This window comes from Pseudonaja textilis, chromosome 2, assembly GCF_049901715.1.
Source record: "Pseudonaja textilis isolate UNSWEBS1 chromosome 2, rPseTex1.2, whole genome shotgun sequence".
In the NCBI taxonomy this organism is placed as follows: Eukaryota; Metazoa; Chordata; class Lepidosauria; order Squamata; family Elapidae; genus Pseudonaja; species Pseudonaja textilis.
In genome coordinates, this window is record NC_141991.1 from 21,526,471 (window position 1) to 21,545,539 (window position 19,069).

A 19,069-nucleotide genomic window follows, 5' to 3' on the forward strand; every position below is an offset into this window, starting at 1 on the left:
GCCAGTCTCGCCATCAGAAGGTGACAAAGGCATCAGAAGGGAGAGTAATGATGGCCACCTTCAGCATGGCAGTGCGGTGAAAACCAATATAGGAGCAGAAACCGCCCTCCCCCCTGCCACCTTTGGGGTTTGCCAGCTCCTTGCCCAGCTAAACGCAATGCTTCAAAATATCCCTTTCATGTTCAAAGCTGCAGATTAGGCTGTTCTGCTGCAAGCATCCTCTTTGTTTGAAGAATGATGGAGGGGACACCAGTATTCTTAGAAAACAGAAAGAACAGGAGGTTGAACAGCCTGTCCAGCTTCAGCCTGATCTAATTGCAGGGAGGGTGGAAAACCTCTGCCTGGCTGCTTCCTCCAGCTGGAATTCTGCAAAGGGACGGAGGAGCAGTGAAGACTCCCTCCCTTTGCCTCTGTGCGATTGCACAATGTTGCCTCCGAGAAAAACGCATCTGAATATTAGGTCTGTTTGGTAAGACACACATGAATTTGCATTCATCATCTATAGGCTGTGCAGTTGTTACCACCCCTGGAACGCTTCAAACCAATGGAGAAAACCTAAAGTAGGTGGACATTTTTCGGTACCTGGGATCCCATCTCCAAGGCAATGGCGACATCAATGGCCAGGTGCAAGAAAGGGTGAATGCAGCCTGGATGCGTTGGCAAAAACTACAGTCTGACCTAAGTTTAGTACACAAAATTGTCTCCTACAGCATCCTACCTGTCAATGACTTTTTCAGCTTCAACCACAGTAACACACGGGCAAACAATAGATACAAACTCAAAGTAAACTGCTCCAAACTCGATTGCAGAAAATACGACTTCAGCAACAGAGTGGTCAACGCCTGACTCTGTCGTTACAAGCCTCAACCCCGCTAAACTTTAATCTTAAACTGTCTACCATGGACCTCACCCCATTCCTAAGAGGTCTGTAAGGGGCCGTGCATAAGTGCACTAGCGGGCCTTCCATCCCTGTCCTATTGCTCCCATTGATTTGTACTCATTTATTATGTATATATGTACCTGTTTATATTTACATGTTTATATGTTATGTCCATACTTATACTTGTTTTCTCATACATGCTGGACAAATAAACAAAATAAAATAAATAAATGAATAAAATAAAATAAACTCACTGGTGTGTTATGTGATAGACAAATGTCAACCCATCTTAAATCTAAGATTTACATGAAAACTACTGTATGACACTGAATGCTGGGCAGCAACAACAGAGACCGAAAACTGTCTCCATGCCATGGAAATGTAAAAGCTCTGTTGGATATCGGGCGTCTCCCTTCTTGACCACATCACAAATGACACCATTAGCAACATTGTGGTGTGGCACCAATTATAGAGAAGATGAGAGAAGGCCGACTCCACTGGTATGGACATGTCCAGAGAGTAGCAGCTTCCTCCGTGGGCAAGACTGCCTACCAACTAGAAGTCAATGGCCGGGGACCTCGCGGGCATCCAAAACAGAGATGACAACACACCATCAACAAAGACATCCAAGCCACAGGCGTACGTCCCGGAGACGCAGCCAACTGCGCAAAGTGGCATTCAACGATCTGAAAAGCGGACCCTGCATCTGCGGGAATACGCTAGGAAGAAGAAGATCTATGGGTGGTCCAATCCTCCTTTTCCTGAGCTGTTGTTCTTCCCATTCTCATAATCTCCATCAGTGGGAACTGAGAAACCAAAGAGCCCATAAAAGTGACCCTTGAACTGACGTTGGTTTCTTTCACGCTTGTGAATAGAGCTAGTTGTGATGATCCTTGAACGTTTCAGTTTTAAGCTCCTGACTGTTCTGTCCTAGGCTTCTTCCCCAAAAAGCACTAAGTAAACTCTGAGTCCCGTCAAAACCTCTTTTATTAAATGATTGTGAATTTATTGCGTTCACATTCAGCCAACGGCCTGGCAAACAGTCTTGCAAAGGTATACTAATTAGCTCAGGACCTTATCTATCCTGGAAAGCTGCCTGGTAAATATTTCCACATGCAGTGCTGACAGGGAAGGCTGGGTTTCACAGACAAATCTTCATGAGGCTGGAACGAACGAACGAATTGTTTCCTGCAAAAGCCCCCTCCCCTTTTGCTCCTCTTTTAATCTTGATGGGAGGGGCCATTCACCGCCCACCTGTGGCCTTACTCCCACTTCGACCCTGAGTTCTTAATTGTTCTTCCTTTGGCAGGTCTGCGCATGCGCAGACTGGGAACCGGTTCCAGAAGCTCCCCCGCCTCACTGCTGTCTCAACCCGAAGGCAGCTGATGACTTCCAGCCTGCCCTGTCCCCATCTCTGCCTCTGACTCAGAGCCCTCATCCAAGCCTTCCTCAGCCTCCAGGAATGGTCCGGGTTCCTCCCCAACCTCCTCACTACTATCTGTCTCTGCTGCCAGCTCCATCAGCCGTAGGTGGGCCGCAACACTGTGAGCTAGGATTGACCAATCGCTGTTAGAGCTTTAGGAATACAATTCCCAGATGTCCACTGCACATCCATTGCTACCCAGGATACCTGGAACAGTGTTTGTAATATATCTTGAAGGCATCATGTAAAGGTAGTCCTCGACTTACGACCACAACTGAGCCCAAAATGTCTGCTGTTAAATAAGACATTTGTTCAATTAATTTTGCCCCATTTTTACGACCTTTCTTGCCACTGTTGTTAAACGAATCCCTGCAGTTGATAAATTAGCAACCCCGGTGTCAGGCTCAGCAATCCGGCTTTACAGATGTGAGTCTGGCGCCTGACACGTATTCTGGCGTTTCTCCCCGACTCGGCTGTGCAGTGGCAATGTGATGCCTATGTTTTCCCCCCAAATCAGCTGTGAAGCAGCGATGCCAATGCCATCCCTGCTGGCGTTGTATGGGAGGGCGTGATGGAGGTTCTGGAGTTGCGGATGGATCGCTCAGCTGTTTCGCAGGGACGCCGTGGATGAATGGATTGATTGTTGCCTTTTCTTTCGCTCCTGCTCCAGATACCACAGTGGAAAGGGTGGGGGGGAATATGACAGGCTGTACCTTGATGGGAGGGGGGAAGGTCTGGACAAGTTAGGGGGAATGAGCAGGGGGGGGGATTCTACCAGTTCGCACCTATTTGCTAGAACTGGTTGTTAACATTCTAAGCAGTTTGGAGAACTGGTTGTTAGAAGAAATTACTGGCCTAATCCTGTAAGGAAGGCAGGAAGGAAACATTCTGGAGTTGCTTACAGAAACTGCCTCTCCATTAACCCTGATTACATTCTTGGCAGGACTAGACTTCCTGTCTCAGGAACATCTCTTGAGTATTTTTTTTTCCTCCTGGTACTTTGCTTGTGTGGAGTGACCATTCAAAGTTACAGTGGCACTGAAAAAAGTGACTTATGACCCTTTTTCACACTTATGACTGTTGCAGCATCCCCACAGTTATGAGAGGCCAGGCGAGATGATGCGCACCTCGATGTGAGTGATGTTGAGTTGGCCACGCCCAGCCAATAACATGACCACCAAGCCACACCCACCCAGTCACATGACCACCAAGCCACACCCACCAACTAAGCCACGCCCACAGAACCAGTTGTTAAACAAATTGAATCCCACCCCTGGGAATGAGGGTTAGGAGGCAATGGGCATAGAAGCCGACACCCAGGTTGTTAAGTGAATCTGGTTCCTCCATTGACTTTGCTTGTCAGAAGGTTGCAAAAGGAGGATCTTGGGACACAGCCACAGTCATAAGTACGAACCAGTTGCCAAGCAGCTGAATTTTGATCACATAATCAGGGGGGAGGCTGGAAAGGTGTGAAAAATGATTGTATGTCACTTTTTTCAATGCCCTTGTAACTTTGAACGAACTGTTGTAAGTTGAGGGCTATTTGTATATGCAGGCCACAATGTTGGAATGTAAGTAGAGAGATTAATTTTTATATCTATTCTCAGCTCTGAAGCTTCCAGAGAGGACGTGGACGATCTGTTCATTTGTGCTCCATTGCTGAGAGTCCTCAATTTACTCCAGTGCTTAAGTTAGGGACACAGCTGTTAAGTGAATCACTGAAAGTTGATAAAATAGTAATCTGGTTGTTAAGGGAATCTGCCTTCTCCATTGCCAGAAGGTCACAAAGAGTGATCCCACGACCCCAGGACCCTGGAACCATCATAAATACATGCCAGTAGACAAGTATCCAAAGTTTGATCACATGACCATGGGGATGCTCCAATGATCATAAGTGTGAAAAATGGTCATAAGTCACTTTAACAGGTAACAGATAATCAGAGTTGGAAAGAGCCTTGTAGGTCCCCCCCCCCATGCGGGAGACCCTACACCACTTCTGACAATGGGAGTCCAATTTCTTTTTGAAAGTCTCAAGTGATGGCACTCCCACAACTTCCGAGGGCAAAGCTGTTCCATTGGTTGATTGTTCTCACTGTCAGAAAGTTTCTCCTTATTTCCAAGTTAAATCTCTCCTTGTTCAGTTTCCATCCATTATTCCTTGTCTGGCCTTGGGGTGCTTTAAAAAAAATAGCTTGACCCCTTCCTCTCTGTGGCAGCCCCTCAAATATTGGAAGACTGTTATCCTGTCTCCCCTGGTCTTTCTTTTCACTAGACTAGCCATGCCCAGTTCCTGCAACCGTTCATTGTACGTTTTAGCCTCCAGTCCCCTAATCATCCTGGTTGCTCTTCTCTGTACTTTTTTCTAGAGTTTCAACATCTTTTTTATAATGGGGTGACCAAAACTGGATGCAGTACTCTAGGTGTGGTCTTTTCTAAGGCTTTATAGAGTGGTATTAGTACCTCCTTTGATCTCGAATGTATCTCTCTGTTAATGCAATTTAGGATTGCATTAGCTTTTTTGACAGCTGCTGCACACTGCTGGCTCCTATTTAGCTCCTATTTTTTTCATGACATTTAACTTTGAATGGTCACTAAATAAATTATTGTAAATTGAGGATTACCTGTATAGGTAATCATATTCTTATATCTGCTTAGCATTCTTGCAGATGGCGCCATTATGATCATTGTGTATGTTAGCCCATGATTAACTGAACTATGAAATACCAAGTGAATCCATTTTCCTTGCTTCATATAACACACTGAATGAGAAAATAAGCACAGAGGGGGTTTTGCATGATGGCTGGTTAAAATATTATTTGCCTAGCAACGTATGGCTTAATCTATTGAAGCTTGACAAATTTAAAATGTCTGGACATCCGTTCTCAAAATTCCCCAGTCATCCAGAGTTGAAGTCAGACATCTTAAAATTGCCAAGGTTGAGAAACACTTGTGTATTGGATCAAAACCCAGCCTTTACCTTGTCCCCAATGTATCTTTTGGGAAGGTAAAAGAATAGAGCATTCACAGGTAAAGGTACCAATAGCTGCAAACATTGGGATGACCATTCAATGCAAGAACAAGATACGGAAAACTCATATTCCTCGCTGACATCTAGTCGTTTTCTAGATTTTTTTCAGGATAAGATAGCTCTAATAAATGGCACCAACACCAGCCCAATATATCTCTCAATACATTCTCAAACCTTTTGGAATAAAAGAAGCCCCCACCCCCACCCCCAATAAAGTACAAAGTGCAGGCAGGATAAATTAAACATTTGTCTCTTTGTGCATGCTAAATAGGGATCTTCGCTTTCCCAGCATGAGGAATTTGAAGTTCCCATTCACCCCATTCCTCAACGCCATGTAGCATGCACAATAGCAATGAATAACAACTTGGAATCACTTCAGAGCTGACGATCCCTGGCTAATTCCAAACTAACCATGCCTAATGCTATCTGTCAAAAGACACTGGACAGCCATTCTGTTTATTTTGTGGAATGAAACAAAGGCAGGGGAAGCAGTAGCAAACCAGGGGATTTCTCCCTCATCCATAAAATTTGGTTAAGTGAGTCCTTGGGATTGTCCGACCATATTATAGCACTTCCAGAAGAAAAAAAAAGAATAATCTGCTTGCATCTTCCCAAAGTATTCCAAACCACAGCCTTCCTGATTCAATAATAATAATAATAATAATAATAATAATAATAATAATAATAATAATAATAATAATAATCTGTGCATGGTTTGATCACAGTTTGTCAAGTAAAGCACAATCGATCTCATTCACATACCATGCTTGGCCATAAAATGGCTAACAAACTAAATGGCACATGCACAGCATGTAATTTAATTGTATTTAGCATTTAGAGTTTAGTTCTATTCCGTTCTGTTCTGTTCTATTTCATACTATTCCATTTTATTCTTCTGTTCCTTTTCATTCCATTCCACTGGTTTAGGTACCACCCTACTCCGAACAACACTGGGTGGTTTACAGTGTAACAAAAAAGATAAAAAGCAAAACAAAACCAACAAACAGATAAATAAAAACAGATAAAAATTCAAGGTAAAGGTTCCCCTCACACCTATGTGCTAGTCGTTTCTGGCTCTAGGGGGCGGTGCTCATCTCTGTTACAAAGCCGAAGAGCCAGCGCTGTCAGAAGACGTCTCCATGGTCATGTGGCCAGCATGGCTAAACACCGAAGGCGCACAGAACTCTGTTACCTTCCCACCAAAGGGGTCCCTATTTTTCTACTTGCATTTTTTACATGCTTTTGAACTGCTAGGTTGGCAGAAGCTGGGACAAGTAATGGGAGCTGACTCTGTTATGCGGCGCTAGGGATTCGAACTGCTGAACTGCTGATCTTTCTGACTGAGAGGCTCAGCGTCTTAGCCACTGGGCCATCGCATCCCTTAGAAAAGCAGACACCTAAAAGCGGATAAACAAGATGGCAAATCCAGCCAACAACAACAACATGGATCTTGAGAATGCATTTATAGCTTTCCAGAATGCCATCATGGTGGGAACCATATGGATCTTAAGAGGAAACCTCATTCCAGAGACAGATGCTATGACAGAGGAGTTACGCTTCCTGGATCTCAACAAATAACACTGTTTAACTGAAGACACCTAAACCATGAGAACTCTAGTTGTTGTTTTTGTAACCAGCTCAGATCTACTATTCCTATAGCCAGATCAAGAAGTATGACTGAGGAATGCAAACATTTAAGACTGCCTTTACAATTGCAATAGCCCTTAGACTTATATACTGCTTCAATATTGCTTTGCAATCGGTTTACAGAGTCATCCTATTGCCCCCAAACAATCTGGGACCTCATTTTACTAACTTCGGAAAGATGGAAGGCTGAATCAACCTGGAGTCAGTGAGAATCGAACTGCCAAACTGCTGGCAGCTGGCAGACAGCAGAAGTAGCCTGCAGTACTGCATTCTAACCACTGTGCCGCCACAGTTCTTTACAAAGAAGGTTATTTTATGAACATATTTACATTGTAGTAATCCCTGACGTATAGGTGCCTTATTTTCTTGTGTGAACATTTCTCAAAGCTGATAGGGCATAGAAAAACTCAAAGAAATAGTGCACAATCGGAAGATGTGGCACATAGAATAGCAAAGAATTGGAAATGACTGAACGGATAACATCAGAATCATATAGTACCTATCATAGGTATAAATTCTTATATATTCCTACAGGCTCAGCAGGTAGATGCATATAGCCCACCCCAATCTGGGCTTGGGAGCTAAGCAGGATCAGACCTGGTTGGGATTTGTTAGATCATTAACAAATGCAAAGGCTCTTGATTAAACTAATGAGTCCAAAAAAAAAAAAAAATCTTGGAAGAACATCTGCAATGTTTCCAAGAAAATATAATGAACACATCCATGAAATCATCAGGAATCAAGCTTGAGGGAGGCTTGAAATAATAACATGCCAAAAATTAATACAGTTCACTGGATCTAAGCCAGACATTAAATTTAAAAGAACAAGCGTAGAACAGAACATTAAAACATAAGAAATGTCTCCAATGTATCAAAGGGGGAATATATTCTTTTTCTCCTAGGAAAAGGTGAATGACACCACTTCTCTAATCATTCTGACTGCCCTTTTCAACACCTTTTCCAGATTTGTTGTATTTTTTTTTCTGATTGTGATGACCAGAAATGTCCAGAGCTCAGACCTCATCAGTATACAGGGGAATTGTTTTGCCTCGTTGTATATAACTTTGAACTTATTCAAATTGAGCAGGATGTCGCTTGATGAATTATTCTCCAGGTTAAAAAAGAGGCTTCTGGAATCCTTTGCCATCACTTTGGACTGCACCACTCTGAATAATTGCAAACGTGGCCCATTCACTGCTCATCCCTAAATCAATGCAACTTATGCGCTACTCCCGACCATGAGAGATCCCACTTCTTCTTCACTAAGAAATCAGCCCTTTATTGCATTTACATCCGTTTTAAATCCAGGTTGTGTCCTTTGATGCATGATGTGTGCTCGGTTATTCCAAGGATGAGACGCTTTGCAAAAGAGACATTTTGGTAGGAATAAAATGGTCTAAAAGAGAGCCATGAAACATAATGCTGTCATCTGTGAGGACACTAAGCAGATATAAGAATATCGTCCCCGACTGAGGTAGTGCTTAACTTAAAGTCATTCATTTAGTGACCATTCAAAGTTACTGGGAAAAGTGACATGACCATTTTTCACACTTATGACCACGGCAGCATCCCCATAGTCACACGATCAGAATTTGGACACTTGTCAACTGGCATGTTTTTTAAAGACTTTTGCGGTGTCTGTACAATCACATTTTTGGACTTTCTGACAAGCAAAGTCAATTAATATTATTATTCATTAGCGTATGATGACAACATGACAGAAGAAAACGTAACATATATACATGGTCTTGATCCGTGATGACAAACCTATGGCACGTGTGCTACAGGTGGCATGCAGAGCCATTTGTGCTGGCATGAGAGCTGCAGGCAAATTTACCCTCATTGGGCATGCGCACGCCTCACAGCTGATTTTCAACCGGTTTGAGGCCTTTTTCGGCCTCCCAAAAGCTTGAGGGAGGCTTCTGCAGGCTTTGCAGGCTGAAAACTAGCCCCGTTTCATCACTTCCTGTTTGTCCGAAAATACAGGAAGAGATGAAACGGGGCTTGTTTAACGGCCTGCAAAGCCTGCAGAAGCCTTCTTCAAGGCTTTGGGAGGCTGAAAACGGTCTCTATCCGGCCGAAAATCAGCTGTGAGGTGCAGTGCAGGTAAGGGGGTGCCGGGGGTGGGTGGGTGGGTAATACGCACGCATGTGTAGGGGGCGTGGGGGCGGACATTGCCTTCTGAGTCCTGGCACGCGAGTGCGAGTGTGCAAGTGCGCGCACAATTTTTGGCACAGGAACCCAAAAAGGTTAGCCACCACTGGTCTAGGTAAGTATAAGTAAAACTTCTATGGGGGTACAGCACTGGCCTCATAACTGGATGTCCAATTCAGCAAAAACAACAGGGAAGACAGATCCACTTAACAACTGTGTTACTAACTTAATAACTATACTGATTCAATTAACAGCTGTGGCAAAAAAGGCCATACTATACAAGTAGACCTTGACTTACAACAGTTCATTTAGTGACCATTCAAAGTTGCAACAGCCCTGAAAAAAAGTGACTTATGTCCATTTTTCACAGTTACAACTTTTGCAGCATCCTGGTGATCATGTGATCAAAATTCAGATGCTTGGCAACTGGTTCATCCTTATGACCTAAGGCAGGGGTGGGATTCAAATTTTTTAACAACCGGTTCTGTGGGCGTGGCTTAGTTGGTGGGCGTGGCTTGGTGGTCATGTTATTGGCTGGGCGTGGCCAACTCAATATCACTCACATTGAGGAACGCATCTCCTCACCTGGCCTCTCATGACTGTGGGGATGCTGCAACAGTCGTAAGTGTGAAAAATGGTCATAAGTCACTTTTTCAGTGCTGTTTGTAACTTTGAATGGTCACTCCACACAAGCAAAGTACCAGCAAAGGAAGGAAAAAAACTCCAGAGAAGTTCCTGAAACCAAGAATGCCAAGAATGTAATAAGGGTTAACGAAGAGGCAGTTTTTATAAGCAACACCAGAATGTTTCCTTCCTGCCTTCCTTACAGGATTAGGCCAGTGATTTCTTCTAACAACCGGTTCTCTGAACTGCTTAGAATGTTAACAATCAGTTCTAGCAAATAGGTGCGAACCTGTAGAATACCACCCCTGACCTAAGGTCATGGGATCACCTTTTCTGACCTTCTGAGAAGGTAAGCCAATGGGGAAGCCAGATTCACTTAACAGCCAGGTTCCTAACCTTTCAATTGCAGTGATTCACTTAACAACCATGGCAGGAAAGGTCATAAAATGGGACAAAACTCACTTCACAAATGTCTCACGTACTGTAACAGCGGAAATTTTGGGCCTCCATTGTGGCCGTAAGTCGAGGACCACCTATATTGTACCTTTTAAATGACAAAGGCATCTTGGGCAGCCCCTCGCTTTATTCTCTCCCGGAGATTGATTTTTGAGAACAGATCATAAATAATACCTTTGAAGCCTGAGAAAAACATGCAACTCATCAATTCTGGGCATTGGTTATCTCTCCCATAAATATACTAGCGCCGTCTTCCTCCTCTTCCTCTGACTGCAGCTCCTCTGCTCTGCCAAGCAATTCCCTGGATCCCCAAAGAGTTTGTGCATCTATTTTCCTCCCACCCCGTCCCACAATAACCCCACCCCACCCCCCAGCATCTCTTCTCAAAGTGGCTGCTGAGACTAAGGCATGAAAAGAGCGAGCAAGGGGAGCTTTCCCTGATCCATTGTTACTGGCTTGGGGTGGTAGAACACCATGCTCTCTATTGTGTTATTGCTGCTGTGGTTGCGGCAGCTGCTGTGTGCTCACCCCCCCCCCACACTCTCCCCTCTGCCTCCAAATCTATTTTTCCAAAACACACGCTCCAGTTCCTGCCTGTCTAGGTTCCCTCCAGCCGACCTGAACAAAGGTCCCAACGTCGGCGTCTTTCGCAGCAGGGGAGCCCCTGGATAGAAGGCAAGCCAGCCGTTAGAAAGCTCCACTGTGAAATAGCCTTCTTTCGTCTCTCCTCCGCCTTCCCGCTTCCCTCTTTAAAGTCGGGTTGCCAGCTGCATCCTTTCTAAGCCTTTTACGCTTCCCCTGCAGAAGAGACAGCCTAACCTCCCCACAGACTGCAAGGAAGCAACCCCAGCAAAGAGAAGAGAGAAGACACCGGCCGTGAAGCTGAAATATATGCAGGGGAAACGCAAAAAAATGAGAATATCTTGCAAAAGTTCATTTATTTCAGGAATGCAACTTAAAAGGTGAAACTGATATATGAGATAGACTCATTACACGCAAACCAAGATAGTTCAAGCCGTGATGTGTCATAATTGAGATGATTATGGTTTACAGCTCATGAAAACCCCAAATCCACAATCTCAGAAAATTTGAATATTGTGAAAAGGTTCAACATTCTAGGCTCAAAGTTTCCCACTCTAATCAGCTAATTAAGCCATAACACCTGCAAAGGGTTCCTGAGCCTTTCAATGGTCTCTCAGTCTGGTTCAGTGGGAATCACAATCACGGGAAAGACTGCTGATCTGACAGTTGTGCAGAAAACCATAATTGACACCCTCCATAAGGAGGGAAAGCCTCAAAAGGTAATTGCAAATGAAGTTGGATGTTCCCAAAGTGCTGTATCAAAGCACATGAATAGAAAGTTATGTGGAAGGGAAAAGTGTGGAAGAAAAAGGTGCACAAGCAGCAGGGATGACGGCAGCCTGGAGAGGATTGTCAGGAAAAGGCCATTCAAAAGTGTTGGGGACTTTCACAAGGAGTGGACTGAGGTGGAGTCAGTGCATCAAGAGCCACCACACACAGACGGATCCTGGACATGGGCTTCAAATGTCGTATTCCTCTTGTCAAGCTGCTTCTGAACAACAAACAACATCAGAAGCGTCTTACCTGGGCTAAAGAAAAACAGAACTGGTCTGTTGCTCAGTGGTCCAAAGTCCTCTTTTTTGATGAGAGCAACTTTTGTGTCTCATTTGGAAACCAAGGACCCAGAGTCTGGAGGAAGAATGGAAAGGCACACACTGCAAGATGCTTGAAGTCCAGTGTGAAGTTTCCACAGTCTGTGTTGATTTGGGGAGCCATGTCATCTGTTGGTGTTGGTCCATTGTGCTTCATTAAGTCCACAGTCAATGCAGCTGTCTACCAGGAGATTTGGGAGCACTTCATGCTTCCTTCCGCAGATGAGCTTTATGGGGATGCTGACTTCATTTTCCAGCAGGACTTGGCACCTGCCCACACTTGCCAAAAGCACCAAAACCTGGTTCAATGACCATGGGATTACTGTGCTTGATTGGCCAGCAAATTCGCCTGACCTGAACCCCATAGAGAATCTATGGGGCATTGCCAAGAGAAAGATGAGAGACATGAGACCGAACAATGCAGAAGAGCTGAAGGCCGCTATTGAAGCATCCTGGTCTTCCATAACACCTCAGCAGTGCCACAGGCTGATAGCTTCCATGCCACGCCGCACTGAGGCAGTAATTGCTGCAAAAGGGGCCCAGACCAAGTACTGAGTACATATGCATGCTTATACTTTTAAGAGGTCTGATATTGTTCTATGTACAATCTTTGTTTTATTGATTGCATGTAATATTCTAATTTTCTGAGATTGTCGATTTGGGGTTTTCATGAGCTGTAAGCCATAATCATCTCAATTATGACAAATCATGGCTTGAACTATCTTGCTTTGCATGTAATGAGTCTATCTCATATATTAGTTTCACCTTTTAAGTTACGTTATTGAAATAAATGAACTTTTGCATGATATTCTAATTTTTCAAGTTTCACCTGTATATCGCTCTGTGCTGGGAAGAAAAGCAAGGCTGGATCAACAATACCCTCTACTTCAGGGATCCCCAACCTGTGCACTTCCCGGCCCACTCCCAGGCCACACCCTATTTGCAACTGGGCCATGTGAACCTGAAGTGTCATGGGGGCTCACAGCTGCACTCGCACCACAGACTCTCAGACTTCACTCACACAAGTGTCATGGGCACCCGCAGCCCCACTCACCCAAGCAACGGGTGCTCATGCACACACACACACACACACACACGTGTGTGTGTGTGTGTGTGTGTGTGTGTGTGTGCACTTACCTCTCCCACAAAACCATCCCCTCTTTTCCCCCTCTCTCCCCCACCCAGGGCCACCAATCCGGAAAAGTTGGGGAACTCTGTTAAGGTAATTCCCTGTTAGGAGAACGAGCGCATACAGGGAGACGTATTTGAGAGGAGTGTTTGAATAATACACACACAGTACACAGATACACTGTACAGTAAATGTAGGTTTTTACTTCCAGAAAGGTTTAAGCAAAGTCCAAAATAAGCAATCCAAAGTGATTCCCAAGTTAAATCAGTCAGTTTTCAATCCAGGGATAATCCAAATATCAAAGTCCAGTGTCAAAAAACAGTTCAGTATCAGACTTACATTAAATCCAGTAATATCAGTCAATTAGAAGAAATGGAGCAACAGTAATACTTTCCAACAGAAGGAAACAGAGATACTCACTCAGATACATTCTCTTCTGAGACTAAGACTAAGACAATCCAGGTTTCTGGCTCCATCTTATGGCCGTTTGAAAAACCACACCCAATTGCAGTTTTTGCAATCTCTTAAAGACATAGTACTAAAATGTTTATCCTGGTTTATATATATCTAACCCAAAAACCTGTTAGGTGACTTATATTCCTAACAAACTCTTCTCTACTTAACACATGCTTTGGGTTGCAAAATGTCTCCTGTCCAGTCCCGACAGTATTCGACTTAGGCTGGGAAAGGCTTCTTCAAAGGCATCTTTGAGAGCTGTGGTGGCGCAGTGGTTAGACTGCCGTATTGCAGGCTAACTCTGCCCACGGCCAGCAGTTCGATCCTGATCAGCTCAAGGTTTGATTCAACCTTCCATCCTTCCGAGGTGGGTAAAATGAGGACCAACATTGATGGGGGCAATAGGCTGATTCTGTAAACCGCTTAGAGAGGGCTGTAAAAGCACTGTGAAGCGGTATATAAGCCTAAGGGCTTTTGCTATGGAAAACCTTCTCCAAAGAGCTTCATGTCTTCAACGTAGAATGAGGCTTCCCCACCCTGATGTCTGCTGGGACTGTGGGACTCTCTCTCCAGCCCCTACCTTTTGGAGGACCACTGGTTAGAAAAGCTACTGGAGAGATCGCAGTTGGTAGGAGGTCATTGAATTTGGCACCGGGAAGCTGCTTTTATTACCAGGGGAGCTGATTATATTCTGCTGGGCTAGGCAGTACCATGTGGAAACTGCACCTCTGCTCCCATCCCCCAGTCCTTCAAAAGTGGGTTGAAGATTATTTACAATCCTCACCCTATACAAATATAATTGCTTAGATGCATTCTCTCTCTCTCTCTCTCTCCCTTCCTCCCTCTTTCTCTCTCCCTCCCTCCCTCCCTCCCACTCTCTCTCTCACACACACAAGGGAGAGAGAGGGAGGGAGGGAGAGGGAGAGAGGGAGAGATTCGAACCAAGCTCTGATCTAGACAAGGGTGCCTTCTTTCTGCCTGGGCTTCAGTATCTCTACAAACTGCAGAACAGAGCAAAGATTTGCTGTAAATTTCTAGAGGGCAAAGAGTGCTAGACATGCAGAAAGTTATTCAGCCCACTCAGGGGTATTACGAAGAAAGGGTGGGGGATGTTCTCTGGGCAACAGGAAATTCCATGATGCAAAAAAACAACAACAACCCCGCCATAATACTCCCAAGTGTGCAGATTCTTCTGTACCAATAGCAACAGCGCTAAGACTTACATACTGCCCCTCATTGCTTTACAGCCCTCCCTAAGTGGTTTACAGCCAATACCCCCCCCAAAAAAAAATCTGGGTCCTCATTTTACCCACCTCGGAAGGATGGAAGGCTGAATCAGCCTTGAGACCCGTCAGGACTGAACTGCTGGCGCATGAGCAGAGTTTGCCTGCAGTACCACATTCTAACCACTGCACCACCAAGGCTCCTTAAGCTTCGGGGCCCTAGAATGCTTAGAGTTCTTTCTTCAACAGCTGTTTCTGGCCTGCTTGAAGAGGTGGCACCACCCAGCTGACCTTGATGACCTCAGAGTTGGGCTTTTGTTAGCATCGGGATGAATTTCCACTGCCTGAGAATTCCAGGGTTATACTGGGAAGTCAAGAAACACCCCAGAAGAAGACAATAATAATTCACTTCTTCAATGTTGCCAAAAACTCTGCAAGGATCAGCTTCTGGTCAGGAGAAACCGAACCCAATTCTAGGGCATCTTTACCTTTACTTGAATGATCTGTCCTAATTTGAAACAAGACTATCCCCCTTCCCGTTGCCATTCCACACTGAAACAAGATTGTTTTTAATCATGTTCAAAAATAATACTATTACTGTTAGAAGGATGCAGCAAATATTGAATAGTTGCAAAATGAAGGATTACGTGCAGGGGTGGGATTCAATTTTTTTTAACAACCGGTCCTGTGGGCGTGGCTTAGTTGGTGGGCGTGGCTTGGTGGTCATGTGACTGGCTAGGCGTGGCCAACTCAACATCACTCACATCGAGGCACGCATCTTCTCGCCTGGCCTCTCATGACTGTGGGGATGGTGCAACAGTCATAAGTGTGAAAAATGGTCATAAGTCACTTTTTTCAGTGCCATTGTAACTTTGAATGGTCACTCCACACAAGCAAAGTATCAGCAAAGGAGGGGAAAAAAACTCCAGAGACATTCCTGAGACAGGAAGTCTAGTCCTGCCAAGAATGTATTAAGGGTTAACGGAGAGGCAGTTTCTGTAAGCAACACCAGAATGTTTCCTTCCTGCCTTCCTTACAGGATTAGGCCAGTAATTTCTTCTAACAACCGGTTCTCTGAACTGCTTAGAATGTTAACAACTGGTTCTAGCGAATAGGTGTGAACTGGTAGAATCCCACCCCTAATTATGTGCTGATATTGATATGTATAATAACACTAGATCACGTAACACTAGATCACATGTCTGAAGTGGTGTAGGGTTTCCTGCCTAGACAGGGGGTTGGACTAGAAGACCTCCAAGGTCCCTTCCAACTCTGTTATTCTATTCTATTCTATTCTATTCTATTCTATTCTATTCTATTCTATTCTATTCTAAGTCTGATTAATGTGGTAGTTTTCATTTGTATTAATATTATTTTTGTATCAAAATGAATGAAACTCAGGCCCTACTCTGTCCACGAAATGATATTGACGTATGTTTAAAAATAAAAAAAAACTTTACAAAAAAGATATTTTTTTTTCAATAGAAGAGAATATTTGTAGTTCAATGGGTTGGGGGTCCTTGGTTCTCTCTGAACTTGGGTGTTTCCTTGCAGACATTTCATTACCCAACTAGGGAACATCATCAGTGCAGTGCAGTGCAGTGCAGTGCAATGCTATTTAAAGCTAACCAGAGAGCCAATGAGACATGCTAATTCTGCTGGGCACTGGCCAATGCTCACTCTTTCCAGAATCCTCCCCTTTTGTGCTGCTATTTTACGCAGCCTTGACTTGCCATGTCCGCTGCAGTGTGGGGAAAAGCCACGGGCAGGGACATTGGGGTTCAAGCCTCTATTGAACCAGAGATTGTCTTGAATCAATCTCACAGGCTTCAAGTGGGGGTGGGTATCTGTTCCTTTCATGTTTTAGTAATACATACGGTACATCAATAAAACATTTGATTTAAAAAAAAATGGAATAGTAAAATGGATAGAGAGAGAAGGAAACAATGCAATGCAATTACGTCAAAATGTATTTGTAGCATGAAGGGATGGTACAGCGCTTTTCCTCATCAGTTCTTAATATTCCTGTTCAGAAAAAACGTTTGTACAGATGAAGGTAATCTACGAGGGACCCCCCCCCCACTATCGATAGAATAAAAAATGAAACACAAAGTTGAGTACCTCCACCTTTCACTAAGGCTTCCTCCCAGGTTCTCCGCTCTTGTGATCCTTTCTCAGCTGTTTACACACACACACACACACACACACACACACACACACACACACACACTTTTAAATACCAGCACTTCTTCTTGGGAAGATAAAACAAGGAAGCATCTCTTCCAATGCAGTGATATGAGAAGAAAAGCAGGATATAGCAGGAAGGAAGGAAGGAAGGAGGGAGGGAGGGGAGGGAGGGAGGGAGGGAGGGAGGGAAGGAAGGAAGGAAGAGAAGAAGGGGAAGGGGAAGGGGAAGGGAGGAAGAAATAGAGGAAAGATGGAGGGAGGGAAGGAAAGAAAGCAGGCAGGAGGGCGAGAAGGGGGGAAGAGAGGAAGGAGGGTGGGAGGGAGATATAGCTGGAAGGAAGGAAGGAGGGAAGGAGGAGGAGGGAAAGGGGAAGGAGAGAAGGAACAGAGGGAGGATGGAGGGAGGGAAGGAAAGAAGGCAGGCAGGAGTGGGAGAAGGGGGAAGGGGAAGTGAGGGAGGAGGAAGGAGGGGGAGAGAGGGAAGGAAGGGGAGAAGGGAAGGGGAAGGAGGAGAAATGGGAAAAGGAAGAGGAAGGAAGGAAGGAAGGAAGGAAGGAAGGAAGGAAGGAAGGAAGGAAGGAAGGAAGGGGGAGGGAAGGAGGATGGGAAAAAAGGGAAGGGAAGAAGGAACAGAGGAAGGAGAGGAGAGAGGGGAGGAAAGAAGGCAGGCAGAAGGAAGGAGGGAGGCAGAGAGGGAAGGAAGGAGAAAAGGGAAGAGGAAGAAGAAGAGGAAGGAAGGAAGGTGTCACAGGCAGGAGAAGAAATGAAAGGCAAGGAGATGAGCCATTTTGCTTAGTCTAGCAGTGTAAATAGTGGCAGTGGTTTTGACCAGGCCCTTCCTTCACTATACACAGAGCACACTCACTATCGATAGCCTGCGCTGTCATCCGAACACAAACCTCAGCATCAGGAGGTCTGCCTTACAAGCAAATGCCCCCTTTCGGTCTTTCCTCTTGTCTTCCTCTCCTTGCTGAAACCCGATGGGCATTTCAACCAGAACTGAAGCTTAACCCGCTTGTCACCTTGTCTCCTTTTTGCTCTCGTTCAGTGCCGCAAGGAGATCGCTCGGCCTTTCGTAGGAAGGTGCTGCGGGAATATTTATTCAGGGCATGGCTTGGCTCCAAACAAGAAAACAAACAAAAAAGGGATCACAAACACCGGTGGAAATTATGCTAAAGTCCTTATGTGGAAGTGCTGTGGAAGCCCAGGCACTATAATTTAAAAAGCATGGCTCTGTGTGAACCTTCTAATTCTGGTTTATTCAACAAACCACTGTATAAAGCAACCCACAGATTTACAAAACAAGGAGGGGGGAGGACACCTGATCCTAACAGTGGTGGTAATAATAATAATAATAATAATAATAATAATAATAATAATAATAATAATGATGATAATATAATAATAATAATAATAATAATAATAATAATAATAATAATTATATTATTATTATTATTATTATTATTATTATTATTATTTCTGCCTTTACAACCACTGGCCGATAATAAGACAGACAGATGAAACTCCACAAAGGCATCCATACAAAGTCTCTTTATTGGTTCATCAGGCATCCTCAAATATAACTCACGGTTATGTCAAGATTCATCTCAATGTCCAGTTCTCTGCATAGCTGACTTTATGGTGTAAAAGGATGTTTCTCTTTTCACTCCGATAATGATGGAGCAATGGGGTGAGGCACCAGCAAGCTGCTGGGGTCCAGGCAAGAGTGAAGAAACCTTCCCCAACTCACCAAGGGTCAATTCAGTGACCAATCAGGATTACAGATTTTGCCACATGACACGGACTACACTTCCCAGGATACCTTAACTACATTTACCATGATGCATTCCCTTAAGGGGATGCTCCCAATTCCTAACTAACTATCTTAATTCTCAATTAACTATAAACTGTCTGGATAGCACATCTTATATAATTATATAATTATTATTTTTCTTATATGTATCCATTTCATATATACATAACTATGTTTATACTTATACCTGTTATCTTATAATTGTTTGACAAATAAATAAATAAATAAATACTTCTGTTGCTGCCTTTAATCTTCCTGCAGATGTTATTGATGGAATGTAGAATTATACCTGTGAAAATATAAAGCAATGGTAACACCATTTTTAACCTCTGTGTTAACCTAAGATAATTTACTGGAATATAATTTTAAGAATTCT

The 19,069-nt window shown here is 44.1% G+C and overlaps 1 protein-coding gene across 3 annotated transcripts in view; it reads right to left on the minus strand.

The window, feature by feature from the left end:
- The window catches only part of LHFPL4 (LHFPL tetraspan subfamily member 4), a 75,211-nt gene that overhangs the window by 41,642 nt on the left and 14,500 nt on the right, over nt 1-19,069 (minus strand). The window contains exon 2 of one of the 3 annotated variants that reach the window (XM_087923461.1): nt 18,833-18,982. The exons of the other annotated variants lie outside the window; for them this stretch is intronic. Coding sequence (XP_087779587.1) covers nt 18,849-18,982 — 134 coding nt within the window. The 3' untranslated portion in view covers nt 18,833-18,848. Of the gene's footprint in view, nt 1-18,832; nt 18,983-19,069 lie in introns of those variants that run through there. 3 annotated transcript variants of the gene reach the window in all.